Source organism: Camelina sativa, chromosome 15, assembly GCF_030686135.1.
Source record: "Camelina sativa cultivar CO46 ecotype springtype chromosome 15, ASM3068613v1".
In the NCBI taxonomy this organism is placed as follows: Eukaryota; Viridiplantae; Streptophyta; class Magnoliopsida; order Brassicales; family Brassicaceae; genus Camelina; species Camelina sativa.
The window spans coordinates 3,722,834-3,742,410 of NC_141894.1; the positions used below are offsets into that span (position 1 = coordinate 3,722,834).

At 34.5% G+C, this 19,577-nt stretch overlaps 5 protein-coding genes, 1 long non-coding RNA gene and 1 pseudogene across 9 annotated transcripts; 1 reads left to right on the forward strand and 6 right to left on the reverse strand.

Moving 5' to 3' along the window:
* Positions 1–1,341: 1,341 nt before the first annotated feature.
* On the reverse strand, positions 1,342–2,486 carry LOC104748083 (protein AE7-like 2; annotated as a pseudogene). The gene is made up of 4 exons (XR_015582038.1): positions 2,002–2,486; positions 1,805–1,904; positions 1,670–1,715; positions 1,342–1,574 (listed from the first exon to the last, which is right to left on the reverse strand). The product of XR_015582038.1 is annotated as a protein AE7-like 2 (transcript).
* Positions 2,487–3,616: 1,130 nt separating this feature from the next.
* On the reverse strand, positions 3,617–4,380 carry LOC104745107 (metallothionein-like protein 2A). The gene is made up of 2 exons (XM_010466284.2): positions 4,228–4,380; positions 3,617–4,051 (listed from the first exon to the last, which is right to left on the reverse strand). The coding sequence occupies exons 1-2, from the start codon at positions 4,290–4,292 to the stop codon at positions 3,871–3,873; spliced, it is 246 nt and encodes an 81-aa protein (XP_010464586.1). The 5' UTR covers positions 4,293–4,380; the 3' UTR covers positions 3,617–3,870.
* A 1,755-nt stretch (positions 4,381–6,135) lies between these two features.
* Positions 6,136–7,767, reverse strand: LOC104745108 (uncharacterized). Its single transcript, XR_760701.2, has 5 exons — positions 7,648–7,767; positions 7,282–7,383; positions 7,083–7,188; positions 6,816–6,946; positions 6,136–6,697 (listed from the first exon to the last, which is right to left on the reverse strand). It is a non-coding gene; the product is annotated as an uncharacterized LOC104745108 (long non-coding RNA).
* A 91-nt stretch (positions 7,768–7,858) lies between these two features.
* LOC104745109 (uncharacterized) lies at positions 7,859–9,043 on the forward strand. Its single transcript, XM_087488054.1, has 5 exons — positions 7,859–7,952; positions 8,184–8,274; positions 8,393–8,492; positions 8,574–8,659; positions 8,791–9,043. The coding sequence occupies exons 2-5, from the start codon at positions 8,200–8,202 to the stop codon at positions 8,926–8,928; spliced, it is 399 nt and encodes a 132-aa protein (XP_087344180.1). The 5' UTR covers positions 7,859–7,952; positions 8,184–8,199; the 3' UTR covers positions 8,929–9,043.
* Positions 9,044–9,284: 241 nt separating this feature from the next.
* Positions 9,285–11,860, reverse strand: LOC104745110 (putative protein phosphatase 2C 36). Its single transcript, XM_019236927.2, is given in 4 exon segments — positions 9,285–9,601; positions 9,692–9,956; positions 10,059–10,172; positions 10,264–11,860. Coding segments are annotated over 4 exon segments (1,980 nt in total). The 5' UTR covers positions 11,749–11,860; the 3' UTR covers positions 9,285–9,485.
* Positions 11,861–13,301: 1,441 nt separating this feature from the next.
* LOC104745111 (pectin acetylesterase 4) lies at positions 13,302–16,267 on the reverse strand. Its single transcript, XM_010466286.2, has 12 exons — positions 15,791–16,267; positions 15,628–15,710; positions 15,411–15,540; positions 15,246–15,325; positions 15,055–15,144; positions 14,763–14,887; positions 14,598–14,658; positions 14,449–14,502; positions 14,290–14,367; positions 14,071–14,176; positions 13,679–13,824; positions 13,302–13,562 (listed from the first exon to the last, which is right to left on the reverse strand). The coding sequence occupies exons 1-12, from the start codon at positions 15,963–15,965 to the stop codon at positions 13,473–13,475; spliced, it is 1,218 nt and encodes a 405-aa protein (XP_010464588.2). The 5' UTR covers positions 15,966–16,267; the 3' UTR covers positions 13,302–13,472.
* On the reverse strand, positions 16,231–19,566 carry LOC104745112 (pectin acetylesterase 5). 3 transcript variants are annotated; one of them, XR_015582041.1, is made up of 13 exons: positions 19,168–19,566; positions 19,000–19,082; positions 18,796–18,925; positions 18,605–18,684; positions 18,415–18,504; positions 18,092–18,203; positions 17,800–17,860; positions 17,604–17,657; positions 17,413–17,490; positions 17,207–17,312; positions 16,834–16,979; positions 16,654–16,726; positions 16,231–16,544 (listed from the first exon to the last, which is right to left on the reverse strand). XR_015582041.1 is itself a non-coding variant. In XM_087488055.1 (13 exons), the coding sequence occupies exons 1-13, from the start codon at positions 19,382–19,384 to the stop codon at positions 16,483–16,485; spliced, it is 1,305 nt and encodes a 434-aa protein (XP_087344181.1). In that variant the 5' UTR covers positions 19,385–19,566; the 3' UTR covers positions 16,231–16,482. The 3 variants fall into 3 exon arrangements, 2 of the variants coding, with proteins under 2 accessions (XP_087344181.1, XP_010464589.2); XM_087488055.1 differs by having other exon boundaries at positions 18,092–18,216; XM_010466287.3 differs by lacking the exon at positions 16,231–16,544 and having other exon boundaries at positions 16,592–16,726; positions 18,092–18,216.
* Between the last annotated feature and the right edge of the window lie 11 nt (positions 19,567–19,577).

The following is a 19,577-nucleotide window of genomic DNA, read 5'->3' on the forward strand; positions in this document are numbered from 1 at the left end:
TATTTACTTATAATTTTGTCAAGATTTTGGTTTTTTTCCCCTCGTTAATTCACTGCTCTCTCTCTCAACCCTTTAATTATGCATTTTCATTCTTTTTTAATTATTTTTTCTCGTAATTATTTTTTTTGTAATTGGTAGACAAGCTAGCTTTTTTCAAAATAAAAATTTTAGTATTATTTAACAATTTTTTATTCTACAATTTTGTGACAAGTTAAATTTAATTTAATATTATAAATCAAATTCAGGTTATTGGTAGACAAATTAATTTACTAGTAGAAAAGTTTAAATTGTAAACTAAATTTAAGTTAACTAACTGGTAGACAAATTTAATATTGAACTGCTAGACAAAGTAATTTACCGGTAGACAAATTTATTATTGTAAACTAGATTCACTTTATTAATAGACAAATTAACTTATCAGTAGAAAAGTTTAATATTATAAGCTAAATTCAATTTACTAATAAACAAGTTAATTACATGTAGACAAGTAAAGATTTAAACTTATCTTTTGATTTTACAATTGTCCACAAACAACAAAACCAATTTGTGTACCGTTAAAAATAATAAACTTGTCTACAATTATCAAATTTTTCTACATGCCAGTCCTTTTTTCTTACAATTTTTTTTTTTTTTGTAATTTGGTTTGACACCATCTTATATAATCTCATATACTCGATGCTGAAGCATCAAATCAGCTTTATAAGAAAATCTAGTAAGACCTTAAAAAGTGTCTCATAAGTGATTAATCAAATTGTCTATCACTATAGTTTAAGGTTTGCCCCCAAAATAAACAAATAAAAACAATTATAAATTCAAATTATAGTTGTTCTGTGCCAAACATGAAAGCAAAGGATTGTGCATGAAATACATTTAAGACCAACCGTTTTTCGGATGTGAATCCCACTGTTCAGATGGACATTTGTAATTAACTAATTAATATCTCTTTACTACTCCTTTCGTTTCTAATTACTTGTCATTATACTCTTATTTGACTATTAGAATTCTAAAGGATTTAATTTTTTATTCATTTAATAAGGGGCAAATGAGATAATTTTATACTAAAAATGACATTGCAAAGCGAGAACAATAACTAAAATGAAACAAAAAATTATGCCTAGAACAACAAGTATTTTAAAACGGAGGGAGTAGTTAAAAGAGAAAGCTGTGAGAGTTTGTGGTATTGACACGAATCACAAACAAAAGTTATGTTAATGTTTTTAATATCATTTTTTGTTTTTAATAAAGCAAGGATCCAAATCTTTATTAGTTTATTTTATAGAATGGCGGTAACTAATCAAGCAATGGTGACGACCTAGCTAGTGGTAAAAGATCGAGGGCATATATAGCTTCAATCCAATTCCTCTTTCTCACATTTGAAAAAACAGAAGAAATATTACAAGGCTATTGTTTAGAATTGAATGTCATGTAAGAGATCGAACACAAGAAACTAAAAACGGCAAAGGTGAGATCATAGAAGATGGATGAAAATCACGCAATTGCATGCATTGTAGCCACAAAGCTGGGATTCTCTAATCCTGCCGCCACACGTTCTTTGTCCCCTAGCTGTTTATTAACTGCAATTTTAACACCAATTTAATTTGAACGACTCAACAAATCTTTTCCATTGCAAAAAAAAAAAAAAAAAAAAAAAAAACTGATAATTTTATACCTGCAGCCTCGTTTGCATGACTCCCTGGTGCTACTATCACATCAACCTAATGTTTCAATTACATAAAAATTAGCTCAAAGATTACGAAAGGATTTTTTAAGAAACAAAATATTCAACGCAACGCTTTGTTTGTACCTTGAATCTAGCAGGTAGGCTTTGCAAAAGTTTTGCGTGGATGCAAAGACCAATGATTTGTGGCAAGTGACATTGTGGAAGAGTTGGAGTGAATGTAATTCTGTAAAAAAAAAAAAAAAGATGGCACAGTTTAGTACATCTCTGGATAAAAAGAGGAAGGCAATTAGAAGAATCGCAATATATAACTATTTTCTTACCTAACGTAACTCTTGTCATCATCGACTTCAACTGATTCCTCTGTAACTATGTTGAGATCTTCTAGAGAAAGGTCATGATGCTCTGGATCTTTGATATCTCTTATATGATTTGTAGATTGTTAAGGAAAAAAAGAAAAAGGAGAGGTGCATGATCCAATATTATTAATAAACATAAACATGACAAAAATCAGTGTCTTAGTAATTAGGGAATACGAAATTGTAAAAGGATATCAAAAATCTCGAGCTGGTCTATCGGTTCTACTGAAGACTCATCGGTATTGCTCTGATTAGTACGAACACGCCGTTCTCTCTTTGGGTAAACAATTGGGTTCTCATTCATTAATCCAGAAACCATATTGAACGCTTAATATTAACCCTAACGATCAATAATTGCAAAAACCAAAGAAGCTTTGTTAATTGTGATGTGGAAAAAATCCTTTATAAACCTTAATCCTCAAAAGGGAGACGGAACAAAGAAAAGAAGAACAAATACGTAGAACCAAAATAAGATACCGTGAAAAAAATTGTTCTCGATATGATATTTAACCTCAACAAGAGATTTAACCTAATCCGACTCAAATATTTTCCTAAATACAATTTGAGTCGTGATCTCTCTCTGTGTAATGTTATTTTTGTTGTAAAATATGTCAAACTTATTATATCAGGAAAAAATAATAATAATAATAGTTACACCGCTCACTTTACAATTATTTTGTCTATGGGTCCCAAGCCATAATCTTTTTGTTCTTTTTTTTTATTGAACAATACTTGGGTTCATCGATAAGGGTAAACTTCTCCATTCACCCCTAATAAAATAAGGCAATAAAATCTATATACATTATTATAAAATTAAAAAACTTAAACCGTACTTTAATAAACCCAAACCGACATATATAAAATTTAAACCCTAACCATCTCATTTGTGAACCCAAACCGTATATAATTTCGTTTTACTTATAAAATCTAACCCTAACCATCTTATTTGTGAAGCCAAGCCGACATATAATTTCGTTCTAATTGTGAAATCTAAACCTTAACATCTCATTTGTGAACCCAAACCGACATATTATTTTATTCTATTTGTAAAATCTAAACCCTAACTATCTCATTTGTGAACTCAAACCAACATATAATTTCGTTCTAATTGTAAAATCTAAATCCTAATCACTTCATTTGTAAACCCAAACCGACATAATTTTATTCTAAATTTAAAAATCTAAACCAAGCCAATATTTAACTTTCCTTAATTAAAAGTATACATAATTGATGGGAATTCTAAATTTAAAAATCTAAACCAAACCAATATTTAACTTTCCTTAATTAAAAGTATACATAATTGAATGGAGAGGTTCACCCCTACTAAGTATTTTTCTTTTTTATTTACTGTTTTATAAATATAAAGAAACCAAACTGAATAAAGTAAATAATCTTTGAAAAACCGGTTTGATTGTGGTTCGACAATAGGTTTTTTACTTTCGGTTTTCAAATTTACATGTTCACACTTGAACCAAATTTTCAGATTTCGAAGCAAAACACTAGTAAACCAAACCAAATAAATTCACTAACTTGAATTTTCAATAAAGTATCATTTCTCCAATTTAGAAACTTTTCAAGATTATGAACTATAATAACTTTTTCATTTGAAGTACAAACTCATCACATGGCAGAGACATCTAAATAGTAGTATATATGATCATCAAACCACACACAACACAAAAGACTACGGTCGGCTAAAATATTAAGCTGCAGCCGTTATTATTACACATAAACCAAACCTAGAACACCATTAAGGTTACTTATTAAATTACTTAGATTAAAAAGACTGGATATATATTATCTCTGCCTATTTTAAAAGATAGATATCTTCATTCATTTACAGGTGCATGGGTCACACTTGCAGTCAGATCCACACTTGCAAGCATCGTTCTCAGCGTTGTTGCTCTCACCGGAAGCCTCGTACTGGTTCTTCATCGCCGGTGCAACGCCGAAGACGAAAGTCTCAGCTGTAGTCGTCTCGCCGGAAAATCCCAAGTCTGGGTACATTTTGCAACTGTAACAACAATCAAATAAAACCCATCAGTATCCTATGAAAAACAGAGAGCGTGTAATCTAACAAAACAGCATCATCGATTCACAGTTGTTGCATGCAACAGTTTCACCGGAAAAAAAAAAACATGTTTTCTTGATATTAAAAAGAAGAGAAGAATTTTAAAAACGTGACGTTACCCTCCGCAACCGTTGCCGCACTTGCAGGCAGATCCACAACCACAGTTTCCTCCACAGCAAGACATTTTTTCTAGAGAAATTTTCAAAGGAAAGACAAAAAGTATCTCAGAGATTTAATTAGAAACTAGATATGATCACAGAATGAAAACTAATGAATGATAAAGAGAGATAGCTCCTAAATTTATAAGCTAAATGAGATAATAATGACCATACACGTGTCGAGATCTTACTCCGCTCTTATCTCCTAAATATCAGTTCAGAACTAGTTTTTTACGTTTTTAACCCTTCGTGGCATTGATTCTCGTACGTCGGTTCAATAATTGTCGGTTCAAATAATTGTGGGGTGTGTGTTGGTTCTGGTACGTTCGAGAGCGTACCCAAGTTCCGTGTGTTGCGGTTTTATCACCGTTGAGATTTAAACACCGCCTTATGTGTACTCGTGTATATCTAAATCTACGGTTGTGATCTTTGTTAACCTTAATTGTCCTTTGTCCACAGCATATATTCGTAAAACCGTTTATTTTTTTAGATTTTGTTTATTTTACAATAGTTAAACAAAGATATTTTTAGCAGGGAAAATATCTAAAAATATCTCCAATAAAAAGAGTTTTTTTTGGAGTTCTTGATACTACTAGAGTTGATTTTTTTTTTTTTTTTTTTTTTTTGTCGTTTTTAAAGAAAGAGTTATCCAACAAAAGAAGAGTAAATACATTGAAAAAGACTGCGAAAATCTTTCAAGGGAGAATTCATTATGTGTGGTCGGGAGAGAACGTAGCAACAAATCAGTTCCTGATTCTTATCCGAATTTAATTCTAGAAAATATATGAAAATAGTGAATTTGTTTTTTTTTTCTTTGATCGTTTTAACTTTTGACAAACGAATATATTTATCTACCTTTAGAGTATAGAGACTTTTCTAATTGTTTGATATAGTAGAAAAGAAACCATTTGTGCTTTGACAAAAAAATAAATAAATAAAGACATTTGTATAATCTGCGTTTAGCATGTAGTTATCTATTAATAGGATTATTGACTAATTGTACATTTTGTATATGCAAGATAATATACATATATGCTTCTTGCACTGTATAGTTTTTTACTTTTCACTAATGGAAATTGGTAAACAAATTCAACATACATGTTAAATTATGCGTGCGGGCAAATGATAAAAACTTTGTGAAATCCCAAAAAAATAACCCAAAATTCTAAGCTACTTTAGTAAGTCTCTTCGAATTTTTGAGCTCTTAAATTTTTTAGTATGGAGGTTATATTTTCGAGCTCTTAAAATTTTTAATTACTATGGCCCTGATTGGTAACAGCTGTTACTTTTGGATGTAAAGACTTTGACTTTAAAATTTTAGCGGTAGAGAATTTGCTGTAAATGTTTTGATTGTAGAAACTTTAACTGTTAAAATCTGATTGTTTACCAACAACTTTTTAAAGCTATAGCTGTTATTTTTATTATTATTATAAACATTAATAATAAATATATATTATGTCAAAAATTAATTTATATAATATTTTAATGATAAATTAAAATTTTTAAAAATATAAATCGATCAAATATGAAATTTTGTTTGAAACGTAATTAAAAACAAACAACTATAAGAATAAGAAATAAATAATTGAAGTTGTAGACATCAATTTATTAACTTATTAAATTTTAAATAATGCAAAAAAAAAAAACTAGTCAATGCATTGTTTGAATGTTATTCTCTTATTAATGATGAATTTCATAAACTCTTTTATAGTATTATTAGTGATGATGATGAAAAAATAAAATTTATTATTGAAATGAGTCTTAAAAAAAAGAGAAAAAAATGAGAATAATTAATTTATAAAAATAAAATATATAAAATATTTATATATACTTTTGAAGAGATTTTAAATATAAAAGGATCCTAAAACATAATAAAATAGAAATACAATTCATAAAAAAGATCCTACAAGTATGAAGTTCAAAACAGAATTTCAAGTAAATGCAGTAACTGTGATAAGAGAATTTGAAAGAGAATTTGCTCAAGTTTGAAAGCACATCAAACATCGAAAGAGAATTTGAAAATCAGGAACGGCCAAAGTTACAGTGACTGGACTATATATATGAGATGCAGATCACAATGAAAAATGGAGAAATCTCTGTAAATTGCAAAATATGAAGTTGAAGAATGCTATAAAATATGCTTAAGTTTCTCATGCTAAAGCAGCACAAAACTGCTTGTACATATACTCTATCAGAGAACAAGAGTTGCTTCTGAAGAAATCATACCATTAAGTGTGACCATGTCGTTATCGGGAAAAACAAGCAAGTCCCTATCATCATCTTCTTCCAAGATCAACAACAGTTGTTACGCCTCTAGTCAAAGCATATTTGCTAGCTCTTATAAGTGCTTCCCTACGTTCATCTACAGAGATTTCTTTAACCCAGGGAGTGACAAGCTCCATAGCAGCATCTATCAAAAGACCTGTCGGCTCTGCATTGATTCAAGCATAAAAGCAAGTACCAGCATAAGTATACACTCACAAAATATAAGGTCCCTCTGCAATTCCAAGTATTAGAAGCATAAGCAGGCCACATGTTAGATGTATTACCGCCACTAGGCTAGGCATCCTCATTATGGTTCCACCAACTGGATCATCCGTTAAACTCGTAACACCAGCCATCCTAAGCGCAAGGGAATTTGCCAATGACTCACAACTCCAAAATCAGTCTTCGGTTTCACCTACAATGACCAAAAAATAATTCCAAACATTAAGCAGATATTAATTCACTCTGCGTGTGGAGATTGCTGGGAAATTGCGTGAGAAGGCGAAAAATAAAAACCTGTAAGATAGAAAACAGAGGAAAAAAAATCAAACCTTAGCCTTTGAATTTGGCTCTGCAAGCAGTCTCTTTCCTCGAGTCTACCAGTCAACAGAACAAACATCAGCTGGGGGCTCTTCACTTGGCTCGGCCAACACGCACCTACAAGAAAGTGACATGTCAAAACAGATAGAACATTGTCGGATCCATAAGAAAAAGAAAACATCCGAAAAATTAAGAGTAAGAGAAACATACCTTGTCAGTTTTCAGTGTAGCAACTATCATATAATGAAGGTTAAGATACAGATACTCCTCCTCCAGCGATCTCAAATTCACTAGCTTATGATCATGTACAACCTGCAACATAGTAAACTTCAGTCAAGACAAACTTATAGCTTTTTTTGCTTAGTGGTAATCGAACAATAACACAAACTGAACCAAAGTTTTTCCTGCTTCCTCGTAAGCCAACAATAAAATGACAACTTCCACCAAAAATTTGCATTATATCGGAACAAAGGCGAGGCAAGCAAGAACCCTAAACCCTAATTTGCGAACAAAATTCAAACAACCCTAATCCTTTTAACTAATCGCAAATTCATACTACTAAACAGAGAAACTTACCCTCCGATTCAAATTGCTTCAACCTCAGCCGAATGAATCGACTCTAAACTCCATAGCCCTTTGATTCCTTCCCCTTCCGGGGGAAGAAAAAAATATTCGATCGTCCGAAAAAAAAAAAAATTATACTTACGTATGGGTTCTTATTCCATAAACGAGTCTACTAAATAAGAGACTCTCTTATATTTTTTTCCTTTTATCTGATTTTTTTTTTTCCTCTTCTCCACTAAAACCTCTCTTAAAACCCCCATTGGGGATAGCCTTAGGGTTTCCACTCATATCTACATTGCTTTGGCATCCATCGTCAGGTTCGTGTCCATCTCGATCTCGATTTAATACTCCTTAGCTCTCGGAAAGAGATTGATAAACCCTAATATCTATTGTAGAAGAAACCTTTCTTACAATTAGCCTAGAAATCTTGTTGTTTTAGATTAGGAATCCATGTTTATGGGTATTGCTTCGTCGATTATATTCTTCTATCGGTAGGGCTAAAGTTTTTTTTTTTTTTTTTTCTGATTCGATTGGTTGGATTTTGGCAGAGGAGGAGAATCTACAATGTTCCTGACCTCCTGGCTTATCGGAAGAAATAGAGCTTATTATGTACGAGTAGCAATAGAAAAAGTAAATGAGGTATCATCCGATATTCCAATAATCATCTTGCACTTACATGTATGTATTGGGCTGTGAAATTGAATAAGATATTTCAATAGCAATCTAATAATTTTTAAGTGGTTTAATGGTCTCAAAGACTATTGAGACCTTTGAACGAGATAGGCAAGTTTTCCTAGAGCAGGCTGCCATGGAGCATGAGAAAGCTCGAAAATTCGTCAACAGAAACGACCCAGACAGTACGACAAAATCTTCCCTTTTGATTAGCTTTTTTTTTTTTTTTTTCCCGATGGTTCGATTTGATTAGCTTTGCCATGCAGCTGCCATCCTCTGGTTGAGGATGAAGAAAATGGACCAGCTATCTGCTGAATACTGTCAGGAAAAACTGCTTCATTTACGCGAACAAGTGAGATTTTCTTCTTGTTTTTCTATATATATCATATATTTGCTAGTCTCCATCTCCTATATATATATATAGTCTTCAACAATTGGATTTTATTAACAAACAGCTTCTGCTTTTTCTTTCTTTTAAAACAGTTGGCTCGTCTTGAAAGGATACGATTGCAATTGTTGAGGGACGACGATCTCACCCCCCACAATCCAATGCTTGTGTTTACACTTTCTTTGGCTTTTTGTTTGTTCCTTCTGTTTTCAACTTACTTTGTGTTTTCGTAGATAAGTTATGAATGTGCTATATAAGTCGTCAAGACGTTCCTAAACTAAGTTTTATTGTGCTTATTCTCATGTGATATTGAAAATTAATGTTTTTGTTTTTTCTTTCTCTTTTCAACATTGAGATTTGTTCTGGGAGTTGAGCTCCATCAGACTTTGTTTGATAGTAGAAAAGAAATCATTTGTGCTTTGACAAAAAAAAAAAAAAAAAAAAGACTTTTGTATAATCTGCGTTTAGCATGTAGTTAACTTTTTAGTATTTGTTTTGAGATATGTATTTATCCACGGTAGCTCAAATTAAAAGTCATGTTCTCGAGTCTGTTAATAGGATTATTGACTAATTGTACATTTTTGTATATGCAAGATAATATACATATATGCTTCTTGTACTGTATAGTTTTTTTACTTTTCACTAACGTAAATTGGTAAACAAATTCAACATACAATGTTAAAATATGCGCGCGGGCAAATGATAGATATTAACTTTGTGGAATCCCCAAAAAAAAAAACCAAAATTCTAAGCTACTTTAGTAATCAAGTCTCTTCAAAATATTAGTAATTCACATGGAAGATCTCCAAATTCTTCCTTCAAGTGAAATCACAATCACAGAAACATCGTCATGATACTTCCGACGATCTCCTTGTGGTATCTCTAGCAATTCATGAAAGTCCATACCTAAAAAAAAAACAAAGTTACACGTGAGTTTATAATCAAAGATTGCAATAAGAAGGATCTTTAGTGCGTATGTTCTTTATTTATTAGTACCATATTTCTTGGCAGCTCGAAGGAGGACTTCTTGAATGAGATGTTGAGCAGGATCGCCTTCAGGGAATGCTGAGATGAATGAGTCAACCTCGAAGATTGCTTCCTCGTTTGAAAAATATTCGTATAATCCGTCAGAGGATAGGATTAGGAACTTGTCACGTGATGAGAGTCTATGGTGGTGGAGTGATGGAGAGCAAGTGATGTACGGCGATGTTCCCACATAGTTGATTCTAAACATCTCTAGAAGCGCTTCGTTCCATTTTGGCTAAAGGAAAGACAATTGAAATATTATTATCAAACCGAATAAAAACAAACCAACCAAAGTCTGTAATGGTCTTAATAAAACCGTGTCTATATATATATATACCTGTTTAAGAAAGGCAGCGCCAAATGCACGAGTGACTTTGAGATAACCTTTTACTCTATTATTCTCTATCGCCAATGCATCATCAGGATGTTCCTTCTTGATTCTTCTCACTTCCTGTCACGTAGAAAAAACATACTCAGTTTCTCATGTTTTACAATCAAACCAAACACAAACTGAGATCAGGACTTTCGCAAAAGATTTTCACCTCTTCAACACTTGTGCTATGTTCCTTATTGAGTTGAACAGGAACTAAAAGACTCATTCCTGTTTCTGTTGTGAACGATGTCTCTAATGGACTATCTTCTTTGATTCTCTCAAGCTATTTTTGCATCTTATTCCTCTTCCCATGATCTGGTCTTCGAGCAAGAACCGCTCGGCTATCTCCTACGCTCATCACGTAAATATCTTCTCCTTTCATCAATGTCACAAGAACGCAAGATCCCATCAATGCTAATTCAGGATTCTCATCAACCATCAGATCAAACGATTCCTCTGTTTTCTTCAACGCTTGTTGAAGAGCTTTTAGAACGTCTTTGTGGTTAATCATCTCCAAATCCTTCTGATTCATTTTAATATCATTATTAGACTTTGTGTTATGCTCCCACTCGTACTTCCATTGCAACTTCTTCATGTCACTCGTTACGTTTCTTGGTCCGCAATCAACATTGTCCCCATTCATTACATGACAGCTTTCTTGAACTATATCAGAATCATGCTCGACTGTAATCTCGTTGTCACTATATGGTTCAAGATTCGTGGATTCGGAGTCACCTTTATCCATCCATAGTAACCCTTTAAGCTCTTTGAGCACGGCGGTGTAGAGATTCTTCAGAAGATAATCCGGTGGATCTGGACCGCTGAATCCGTCGTAAATACCGACGAAAAGCCAACCGTTTTCTTCGGAGAGGATGACGTGGACTCGATCTTCCCCTGCTTTCCCCTGCGCCCATTGTATCTTTGGCTCCTCCGAAGCAGAGTACTCAGTCTTCTCTTCTTCTACTCCTCCTTCTTCAGTTCTAGGGTTCTCCTGGCTGCTCTGTATCGTGCTGATCTCAGGTGCACCATGATCGGATTCTGATGATTCGTCGAATGAATCGGGGCTGTTGATTGGCTCGATCACGCTCTTCTTCGTACGAGATAAATTGTTAGATACGAGATTCGTGAAAACGTTTTTGAATGTAAGAAACTTTTTGTTAGGTTTTGGTTTCGTAAATGATTTGCTTCCACTTTTCTCCTTCTTCTTCTTCTTCCCTGAAACCAACCCGCTTTCGATCGGACCGGATAAGAACCGGCGTTCGAATAAACCGGAGCCGTGAACCGGCTTTTTAATCGGACCACGTGGCAGGGGCTGGAGAGGCAAGGAGGCGAATCTATTGGAGCTCTCGAACGCGGAGGCTAATCCAGACGTGTCTGTTGACGGAGAAGCTGACAGAGCTGTCGAAGTATTAGCGCTAACGGAGGCGCCGGAAATTGAACGGAAAGTGGTGGTGGTTCCGGGTATGGGGTCGGGTCGGAGGGGTTGTTCCGGCGGGAAGGAAGATTTTGATCCGGTGAGAACTGGAGGAACGTAGCAGAAAGAGTGGCCGAGGTTTTCTTGAACAAGTCCTACTCCGACGTCGTATCGACTGTTAACTTTTCCTGCGGTGGTTCCGGCGCAACAGCCACTAAAACATGCGACTCCAATTCCCATATCGAGAATGTTGAACGACGCGGAGATATTAAAACGGCAACGTTCAGTGAAGGAGAAGCTGTGTCGTGGACGTGTCGTGTCGCATGATGGAGGCGAAACGGCGCCGTTAGTGTATAAGTAGATTTTGTTGAGACAATATGATGGAATAGTAGCTTCGGCCTATTTATGTTGGAGCCAAATGGTGTACAATAAGATGAAAAGAGTTGACTTTTTAATTAGGTTTATTCTGTTGGAATTATGTTTATTCCAAATTTTATTTGAATTAGTAAAAAAATAATGAAAATTTTGACAAGTATAATAGTATATCGTAAATAAGATTATGATTTTGCGATGATGAATGATATCATTTTCAGTATAAACCAATGTCCTACTTTTCTTTTGGTAAAACTTTTCATTGTTCTTTTAAATAAATTTGTATTTTTGGTACGAGGGAGTTGACATTTAACGAAGGGTACGTGTTGTTTGATTTTATAAATTATACAGAAAAGTATGAAATTATTAAACTAAATGGAATGCAAAAAGTCAAATGACTTACATGTTAATTCCATTACTAATTTAGTTTAGACCAGTCGCAAAGAAGAAACTATAAATGCTGGAAACTTGCTTTAGCTTCTCTCTAGGGAAAGCAAATCGTGTGCTAATGACTTACCAAATTATGTTATTATCAACTTTAACATCATTAAAAAACAAAAAACACTATATACAAATATTCATAAGTAGAAACTAATTTGATTGGTTATGAGTTTGTTTTGTAAATACATCTAGTAACATGGAACGACAATACTTACTTGTAATATTTGTTATGTATGAAATTGATTTGATAAAGCTTGAAATCTATAGACTTGTTAATCCATATGTTGCTTCCTTGTTTAGTTTTCTTTAAAGCAAAAAAAAAAAAAAAAAAAAAAAAATCGTGTCGTTGTAATGATAGCAAACTAAAATTCAAACTTTACAATCAGCATGTTAAACTCGCAATGACTAAGTTATAACAAGTATGAATGCAAAAAACAAAACTAATATTTTAGGAAATTAATATCCTATAAAAGATACCAGATATTCTTTGTAAGAGCAGCTGGCTGGCTGCTTACGTTGCAATATATGCATTGCATGAACTCTGCAATCAAAAGTTATTTTTCTTACTATTCTTAATCCTTTGAAAATTTCAACGTATATATCTATATCATGTTTCTATTTTTCACAGACCTCAATAACAATGAGATTTATATTACTAATTCTGCTACTAGTCGATGAGAATAATAACTCGACTAAATGCCATGATCAGGACAGAGTGTTCGAACATTCAGTTTTTTAATTAATTTCTAAGGCAAATAGTTTATCAACTTAACCATATATTATTATGCTTAAGCACGTAATTATATTTTGCGAATCCTTATAAAAAAATTTGTCAACGATTACGGGATTGAGAACGTGGAAGCAAAGAGCTTTCCGCAACTAATTCCACCTCTGACTATTTCTAAAAGAATTTTTTAAAAAAAAGAGTTATTACCACAAACAGGCTCATTCAATCTCCTCCCCATTCCTGTTTAGACGTGTGGAGATAATATACCTCATTCATATAGATATAGTTCATTACATCATGCTTATATAATTTCACGTTTTGGTTATATAAAAAGAAAAAAAAACATGCACAGTTGATAAACATGCTTACAGTTACAATAATAACTTTGACGCAATTTACTATTGCATCACATTCAATTTGCACTTCAACAAGAGGTATTGCACGGGTAAGGACAATCGATCAGCTTAACCTGTTTTCGGTTGAAGTACCAATCACCTACAGACTCTGCAATGGTCTGTTCCAACAACAACAAAACGAAGGAGACACGAAATCGGTCAGTTAATTTTCTAGAAGATAAGGCTCGAGAAAATAAAGCAACAGATTACGTTAGTTGTCTTTTTTTATTAATACCTTATTTTCGATTCTTGTTGAGGTTGGAGAGTGCCATGACTCTGTTATAGATGTCTGGCAATGAGAATTGCACGAATTTATGAACATCCCACCATCTTTGCTCTGATGAAATCCCCCAATAGCATCCATCAAAGAACTACGAAAACCTGCAAATCATAATAGATTTATTAAGTACAGAGCTGATAGTATTAGAAAAACATAACTTATGCTCCAAGGAAGACCAGAGATCTTAGTAAAGGCGAAAAGATTACAAAGGGACCAACAAACAGAGACTATATCTACGGATTGTAGTTTGAAACAGATGAGAATTTTGAGAAAACTGTTTTTTATAGAATCAATTTGCTCATATTGGTGCAACATCTTTATGGTTTGTTAATGAGTAGATAAATTACCATGTAAAACTTTCATCTGTGAGGCGTCACAGTTCTGGATATTGAGTTTACACATCGCCCATCTTTTATCTGGATCCGCAGAATTTGGTACTAGGACATTCTGAATCTGAATATGCATGTGCTTAGTTTTAGTACTATAGCAGAAAACATGAATTGGAGTAGAATCAAATTGACACAAATAAAAAGTGCTCATATATCCTTTGGATTGGTAACTCTAACCTGCCAAAAATCGTAGGCTGCGTTGACAAGAAATACCGGAGTTCTTATATTTTTAAGGAATTCTTGAGGAAACATACACTGGAAACCGAAATCAAGAAGTCTCAATACCAATCATAATCAGGCAAGAATGTTTTTTCAAAGGTAGAGACAAAAACCTACCTTAGATGGCTCTGTTTTGGCTACACAATTCTGATCCAAGCTCTTATCTACCCCCTGGTGGCAGCAACACAACCCAAAACCATGCAATCTTGACATTATTTATTTCAATGTATAATACAAGTTAATATTGATAGAAAGTCAATACAAACCTGCAGGGTAACAACATCATGATAGAAAGATTCCATTGTTGGGTTTCCTAAGACATCAGGCCTGAAAAAGAGGAAAGCAGATTTACTAAGACTGACAGCACTGGGCAACACAGACATAAATGTTGTGGAAAAGTAGTGACTTGTGATCAAAGGCAGTTTATATACACGTTGAGAAAGAAGCCTCCATCGGAAACACATTTAACAGATGCATCTTTTGGCAGATGATCTCGAAAGTAGTCACAATGTATAAGAGTTGCCAAGCCACCTGCAGAACATCCTGTAAGAATGGCCTGCATTTTCTCAATTGCGTAACATAAGAAGAAACATTAGTGAAATGGCAAGACAGAGGTTTAAATTCTACAAATATTTAGATTGATATATAGATGAAAATACAAGGCAGGTAATCAAAGCCTGGCTATTAATACAATGCCGTTTATAAAGATAAAGAGAACGTTACCTGTTTGGCATGTGACATGCCCATCGACAACAGTTCATCCATAATGGCCTCCCAAATGAGCTGCCCCCGGAAGAAAAGCTGCGTTTCATTCTGAGAAGAGAGAAAGAGAGAGTCAAAGAAACTTGAAAGTTTTATAGCACTCAATAGAATCTACAACCCATAATTTCCCATCCTACCAAAAGCCTTATTACCTTGAATTCAGCTTCAGGGCGTCCAGCGAAAGAAGCACCATCACAGTACCGTATATTGACTCTATTCCAGTTAAAGAAGTCTACAAACAAATATACATTTAGACTCAAAAACTACCGGTAATATACAACTAGTATACAAGAAACTAATAGAGAATTCTCTCGTACCAGGATTTTGAGATGGGTCACTGCTTAAAACGCCAAGAAAGGCCACTTCATGTTTAAAGTAGTTTGAAGAACCTAAGCTAGTCATTGCTCTAGAAGAACATGACTCAATTGTATCGCACCAGCCTCCACCCTTTTATAAAAAATATCTCACTCAGAATATATTTCTAAATTACCAAGTAAAAGAATTCAAATTCTATTAACAAGTAAGAGTAGTTACCTCTAAAAAGAGAAGCCAGCTTTTGGAGCCAGATCCTGAACCCTTATGAAAGTGGTACCCAGGTAAGCTTCCATCTAAGCAAACTGTGAATAAATATACTCCGATAGTTTTAGACTTTAAACAAAATAAAATAGAAGAATGAATCTATTGAATGATACAGTACAAGCTCCTCTGTCTTTAGCTTTACTCGACAACGTAAGTTTGACCATATTGCTACGGTCTGAAGTTGAATCGACGAAGAAAGAAAGGGAATATACGATCAAGACGAGTCGGAGTGAAGCGACAAGCCAGTTGCTTTCAGACCATAATTTGCTTCGTTGCAGAGAGCGAATCGCCATTGAAGAACAGAGACAAAGCTAAGGAAGCGATCAGTGATCAAACTATTCGTTAGAAGTTTATAACACAAAGCAGGTGACTTGCTTAGTAATTACTATCGGAGACTCGGAGTCTTCGCATGCGTCTTCAAAACGTTACAACAACTTGATGTTTTTGTTTTTATGAAAAAAAACTATAAACTGGTGGGAATTTATTTCATTGGACGATATGTTTTGACCGTTGACTTATTTTTCCACATCTATATTGGTTCCTTGATGCCATGTGAAAGACCTCAAGATCTGCTGTTCCCATTACTTTGGAATTTCTATCCACATTAAAAGAAACCTTGTACAAATAAGTTACAATCAGAATATACATATGTGACTGCCAAGTGGCAATTTGGGTAACAACAATCGATCAAATGAAGACGATGAACATTATGATATACTGCAACTTGTTTTTTTTTTTTTTTTGTAATGAAGTCTCTATGTGATCATACCAGGAAACAAAGCAATTGGCTTTCTCTGGATATCTTCAGCTTCAAGAACATGAAAACCTTTTAGGACTCAACCGCATTGAGAAGTTTGAGGAAACGACGCTCCCTGGATGAAGATGTTTCCGGAGAATCGAAAAAATAAAGGAGAGGGAGTTGGTCAATGAGGATATAAGGCAAAGTTCAGGTGAAATTCAAGTTGTAACAAGAGGGATTACACGGGTAAGGACAATCGATTAGCTTCACCGGGTTTCGGTTGAAGTACCAGTCACCTACAGATTCTGCAATTGTCTGTTCCAACAACAACAACCAAAAGAAGATGAGTCATGCATGAACCGGGGTTAACTCATTTGTAAGAACAAAAGGCTTGAGAACGCAACACGCTTAAAAATCGTTACTTTATTTTCGATTCTTGTTGAGGTTGGGGAGTGCCATGTCACTGTCATGACTGTCTGGCAATGAGCATAGCAGGAATCTATGAACATCCCACCATCTTTGTTCTGATGAAATTCCCCTATCGCATCCATCAGAGAACTGCGAAAACCTGCAAGTCAAATAGTATACATATAAATACAGCTGACCATATCAAAAACTAACTTATGCTCTGAGGATGATCTTATAATTCTTATAAATAGTCAACTTGTATCTTAATAAAGGCTAAAGATCTATAGCTACTTCACAGCTTGCTCATATCTCATAGGATACTTTAAATAATCGGATTAGAAAATCAATTTGCTCATCCTTGCTTAACATCATTAAGGAGTACATTACCTTGTAGAACTTTCATCTGTGCGGCATCACAGTCCTTAATATTGAGTCTGCACTTTGCCCAACGTTTATCTGGATCCGCAGAAATTGGTACCAAGACATTTTGAATCTGAATATGTGCTTGGTATTAGTATGACAATAAAGATGAATTGGAGTAATCAAATGGAAGCAGGCAAACAAGTGCTGATGCTTTGATTGGTAACTCTAACCTGCCACAAATCGTAGGCTGGGTTGACAAGAAATACCGGAGTTTCAATGTATTTCAGGAATTCGTGAGGAAACATACACTGCAAATCAAAATCAACAAGTCTCAATACCAATTATAATCAGGCAAAAAAAAGAAGATTATACAAGTACTAGTAGATGGAAATACGAAAGCAAAGTAAGAGACAAAACCTACCATAGATGGCTCCATTTTGGCAACACATTTCTGATCCAAGCTCTTACCTATGCCCTAGTTGATGTCAACCGCAGCAAGCCAGCACAGAACCATGCAAAAATCCATCAGATGTTCTTGTTCATTTCGATGAATAATTCAAGAAAATATATCACAAAGTATGAATTCGACTAGTGACAGAAAGTGAATATGATGGAACCTGGAGGTTAACAACATCATGATAGAAAGAACTCATTGTTGGCTTTCCAAGGACATCAGGCCTGAAATGAAGGAAAATAGCTTTACTAAGACTGAGAGACAGTGTGAGCTGGATTCACAATGACAATAACTTCCAAGCCCTGTAAAATATAGTCTGCTAAAAATCGAGAAAAAACTAACATGTGTGCTTCATAAACCTAGCTTAGACCCAAAGAACTTAACAAAAGAGCACTGCAATTCATGAGTCTGTCGAAAAGTCATGAGAAAAGGGTGTTATATGAGCAGAAACATACACGTTGAGAAAGAAGCCTGCATCAGAAACACATTTGACAGCTGCATCTTTTGGAAGATGATCTCGAAAGTAATCACAATGTATAAGAGTTGCCAAGCCACCAGCAGAACATCCTGTAAGTATTGCCTACATTTTCTCAAATTTACAAGAGAAGAACAAAAATTAATCTGTAGCAAGTTACCTAAATAGGCAAATTCGACAAATGCAGAAGAGATATATGGACGATCTTGTTAATAGAAATGAAATCTTGGAATGTAAGACACACTATCATGGTCACCAGAAGCGCATTGACATATTCATTTTTTAGAAGCTCATGGACGTTACCCGTTTTGCATCTGACATGCCCATTGACAACAGTTCATCAATAATAGCCTCCCAAATAAGCTGACCCCGGAAGAAAAGCCGTGTTTCATTCTGAGAAGAGAGAGTCGAAAGAAACATGAAAGTCTTAAACTTCAGTTGCATTCAATAGAATCTGACCCAAATTTGTCAGCCTACCAAAGCCTTATATTACCTTAAACTCAGCTTCAGGATGTCCAGCAAACGAAGCACCATCACAGTACCTTATCGCAACCTTGTTCCAGTTAAAGAATTCTGTAAAAACAACAAAAAAAAAAGACGGCCTACATCATCTACAAGTAGTCTAGAAGAAGGTCAACTATAAAAGACAACAATGGAGAATCAAGCTACTAGAGATTCCCGTACCAGGATTTTGAGATGGGTCACTACTTAAAACACCTTGAAAGGCCACTTCTTGTTCAAAGTAGTTGGAAGAACCTAATTTAGTCATTGCTCGAGCAGAACATGACGCTATAGTATTGCACCAGCCTCCACCCTTATCACAAATACATCAGAAGTTCCCAAGTAAATTCATCGACTTTAAATTGTATCAAACAAAAAATTGAATACCTCCAAATGAACAAGCCAGCTTTTGGAGCCAGATCCAGAACCCTCATGAAAATGGTACCCAGGTAAGCTTCCATCCAAACAAACTACAAAATTAAACAAATTTCAATTAAAAATCAAAACTTTCAAAACGTAAAACAACAAAAAGTTAGAAGATTAGTAACACAGTACAAGCTCTTCTCCCTTTAGCTTTACTCGACAACTTCAGTTTAACCAGATCGCTGATAGGCAGAGATCGGTCAACGGAGAGGGTGGTAGAGTCTGACGTGGGATCGAAGAAGAAAGAGAGGAAAAATACAGTTAATACAAATCCGATTGAAGCGACAAGCCAGTCGCTTTTAGCCAATTTTCTAAACCGCAGCAGAGAGCTAAACCTTGGAATCGCCATTGAAGAACAAACAACAAATCAAAAGCGAGCTATCACTATTCACTACACTGATTCAAAAATATTAATTGCATCTGTGGTTGGTTGAGACAACTCAACCGAAACGAAACGCCAAAAGCAACCTCATAACCAATAAAACCAAATTATGATAACCGAAATTACCGGTTAGAGAGTTGAACCGAACCGAAATTACCGG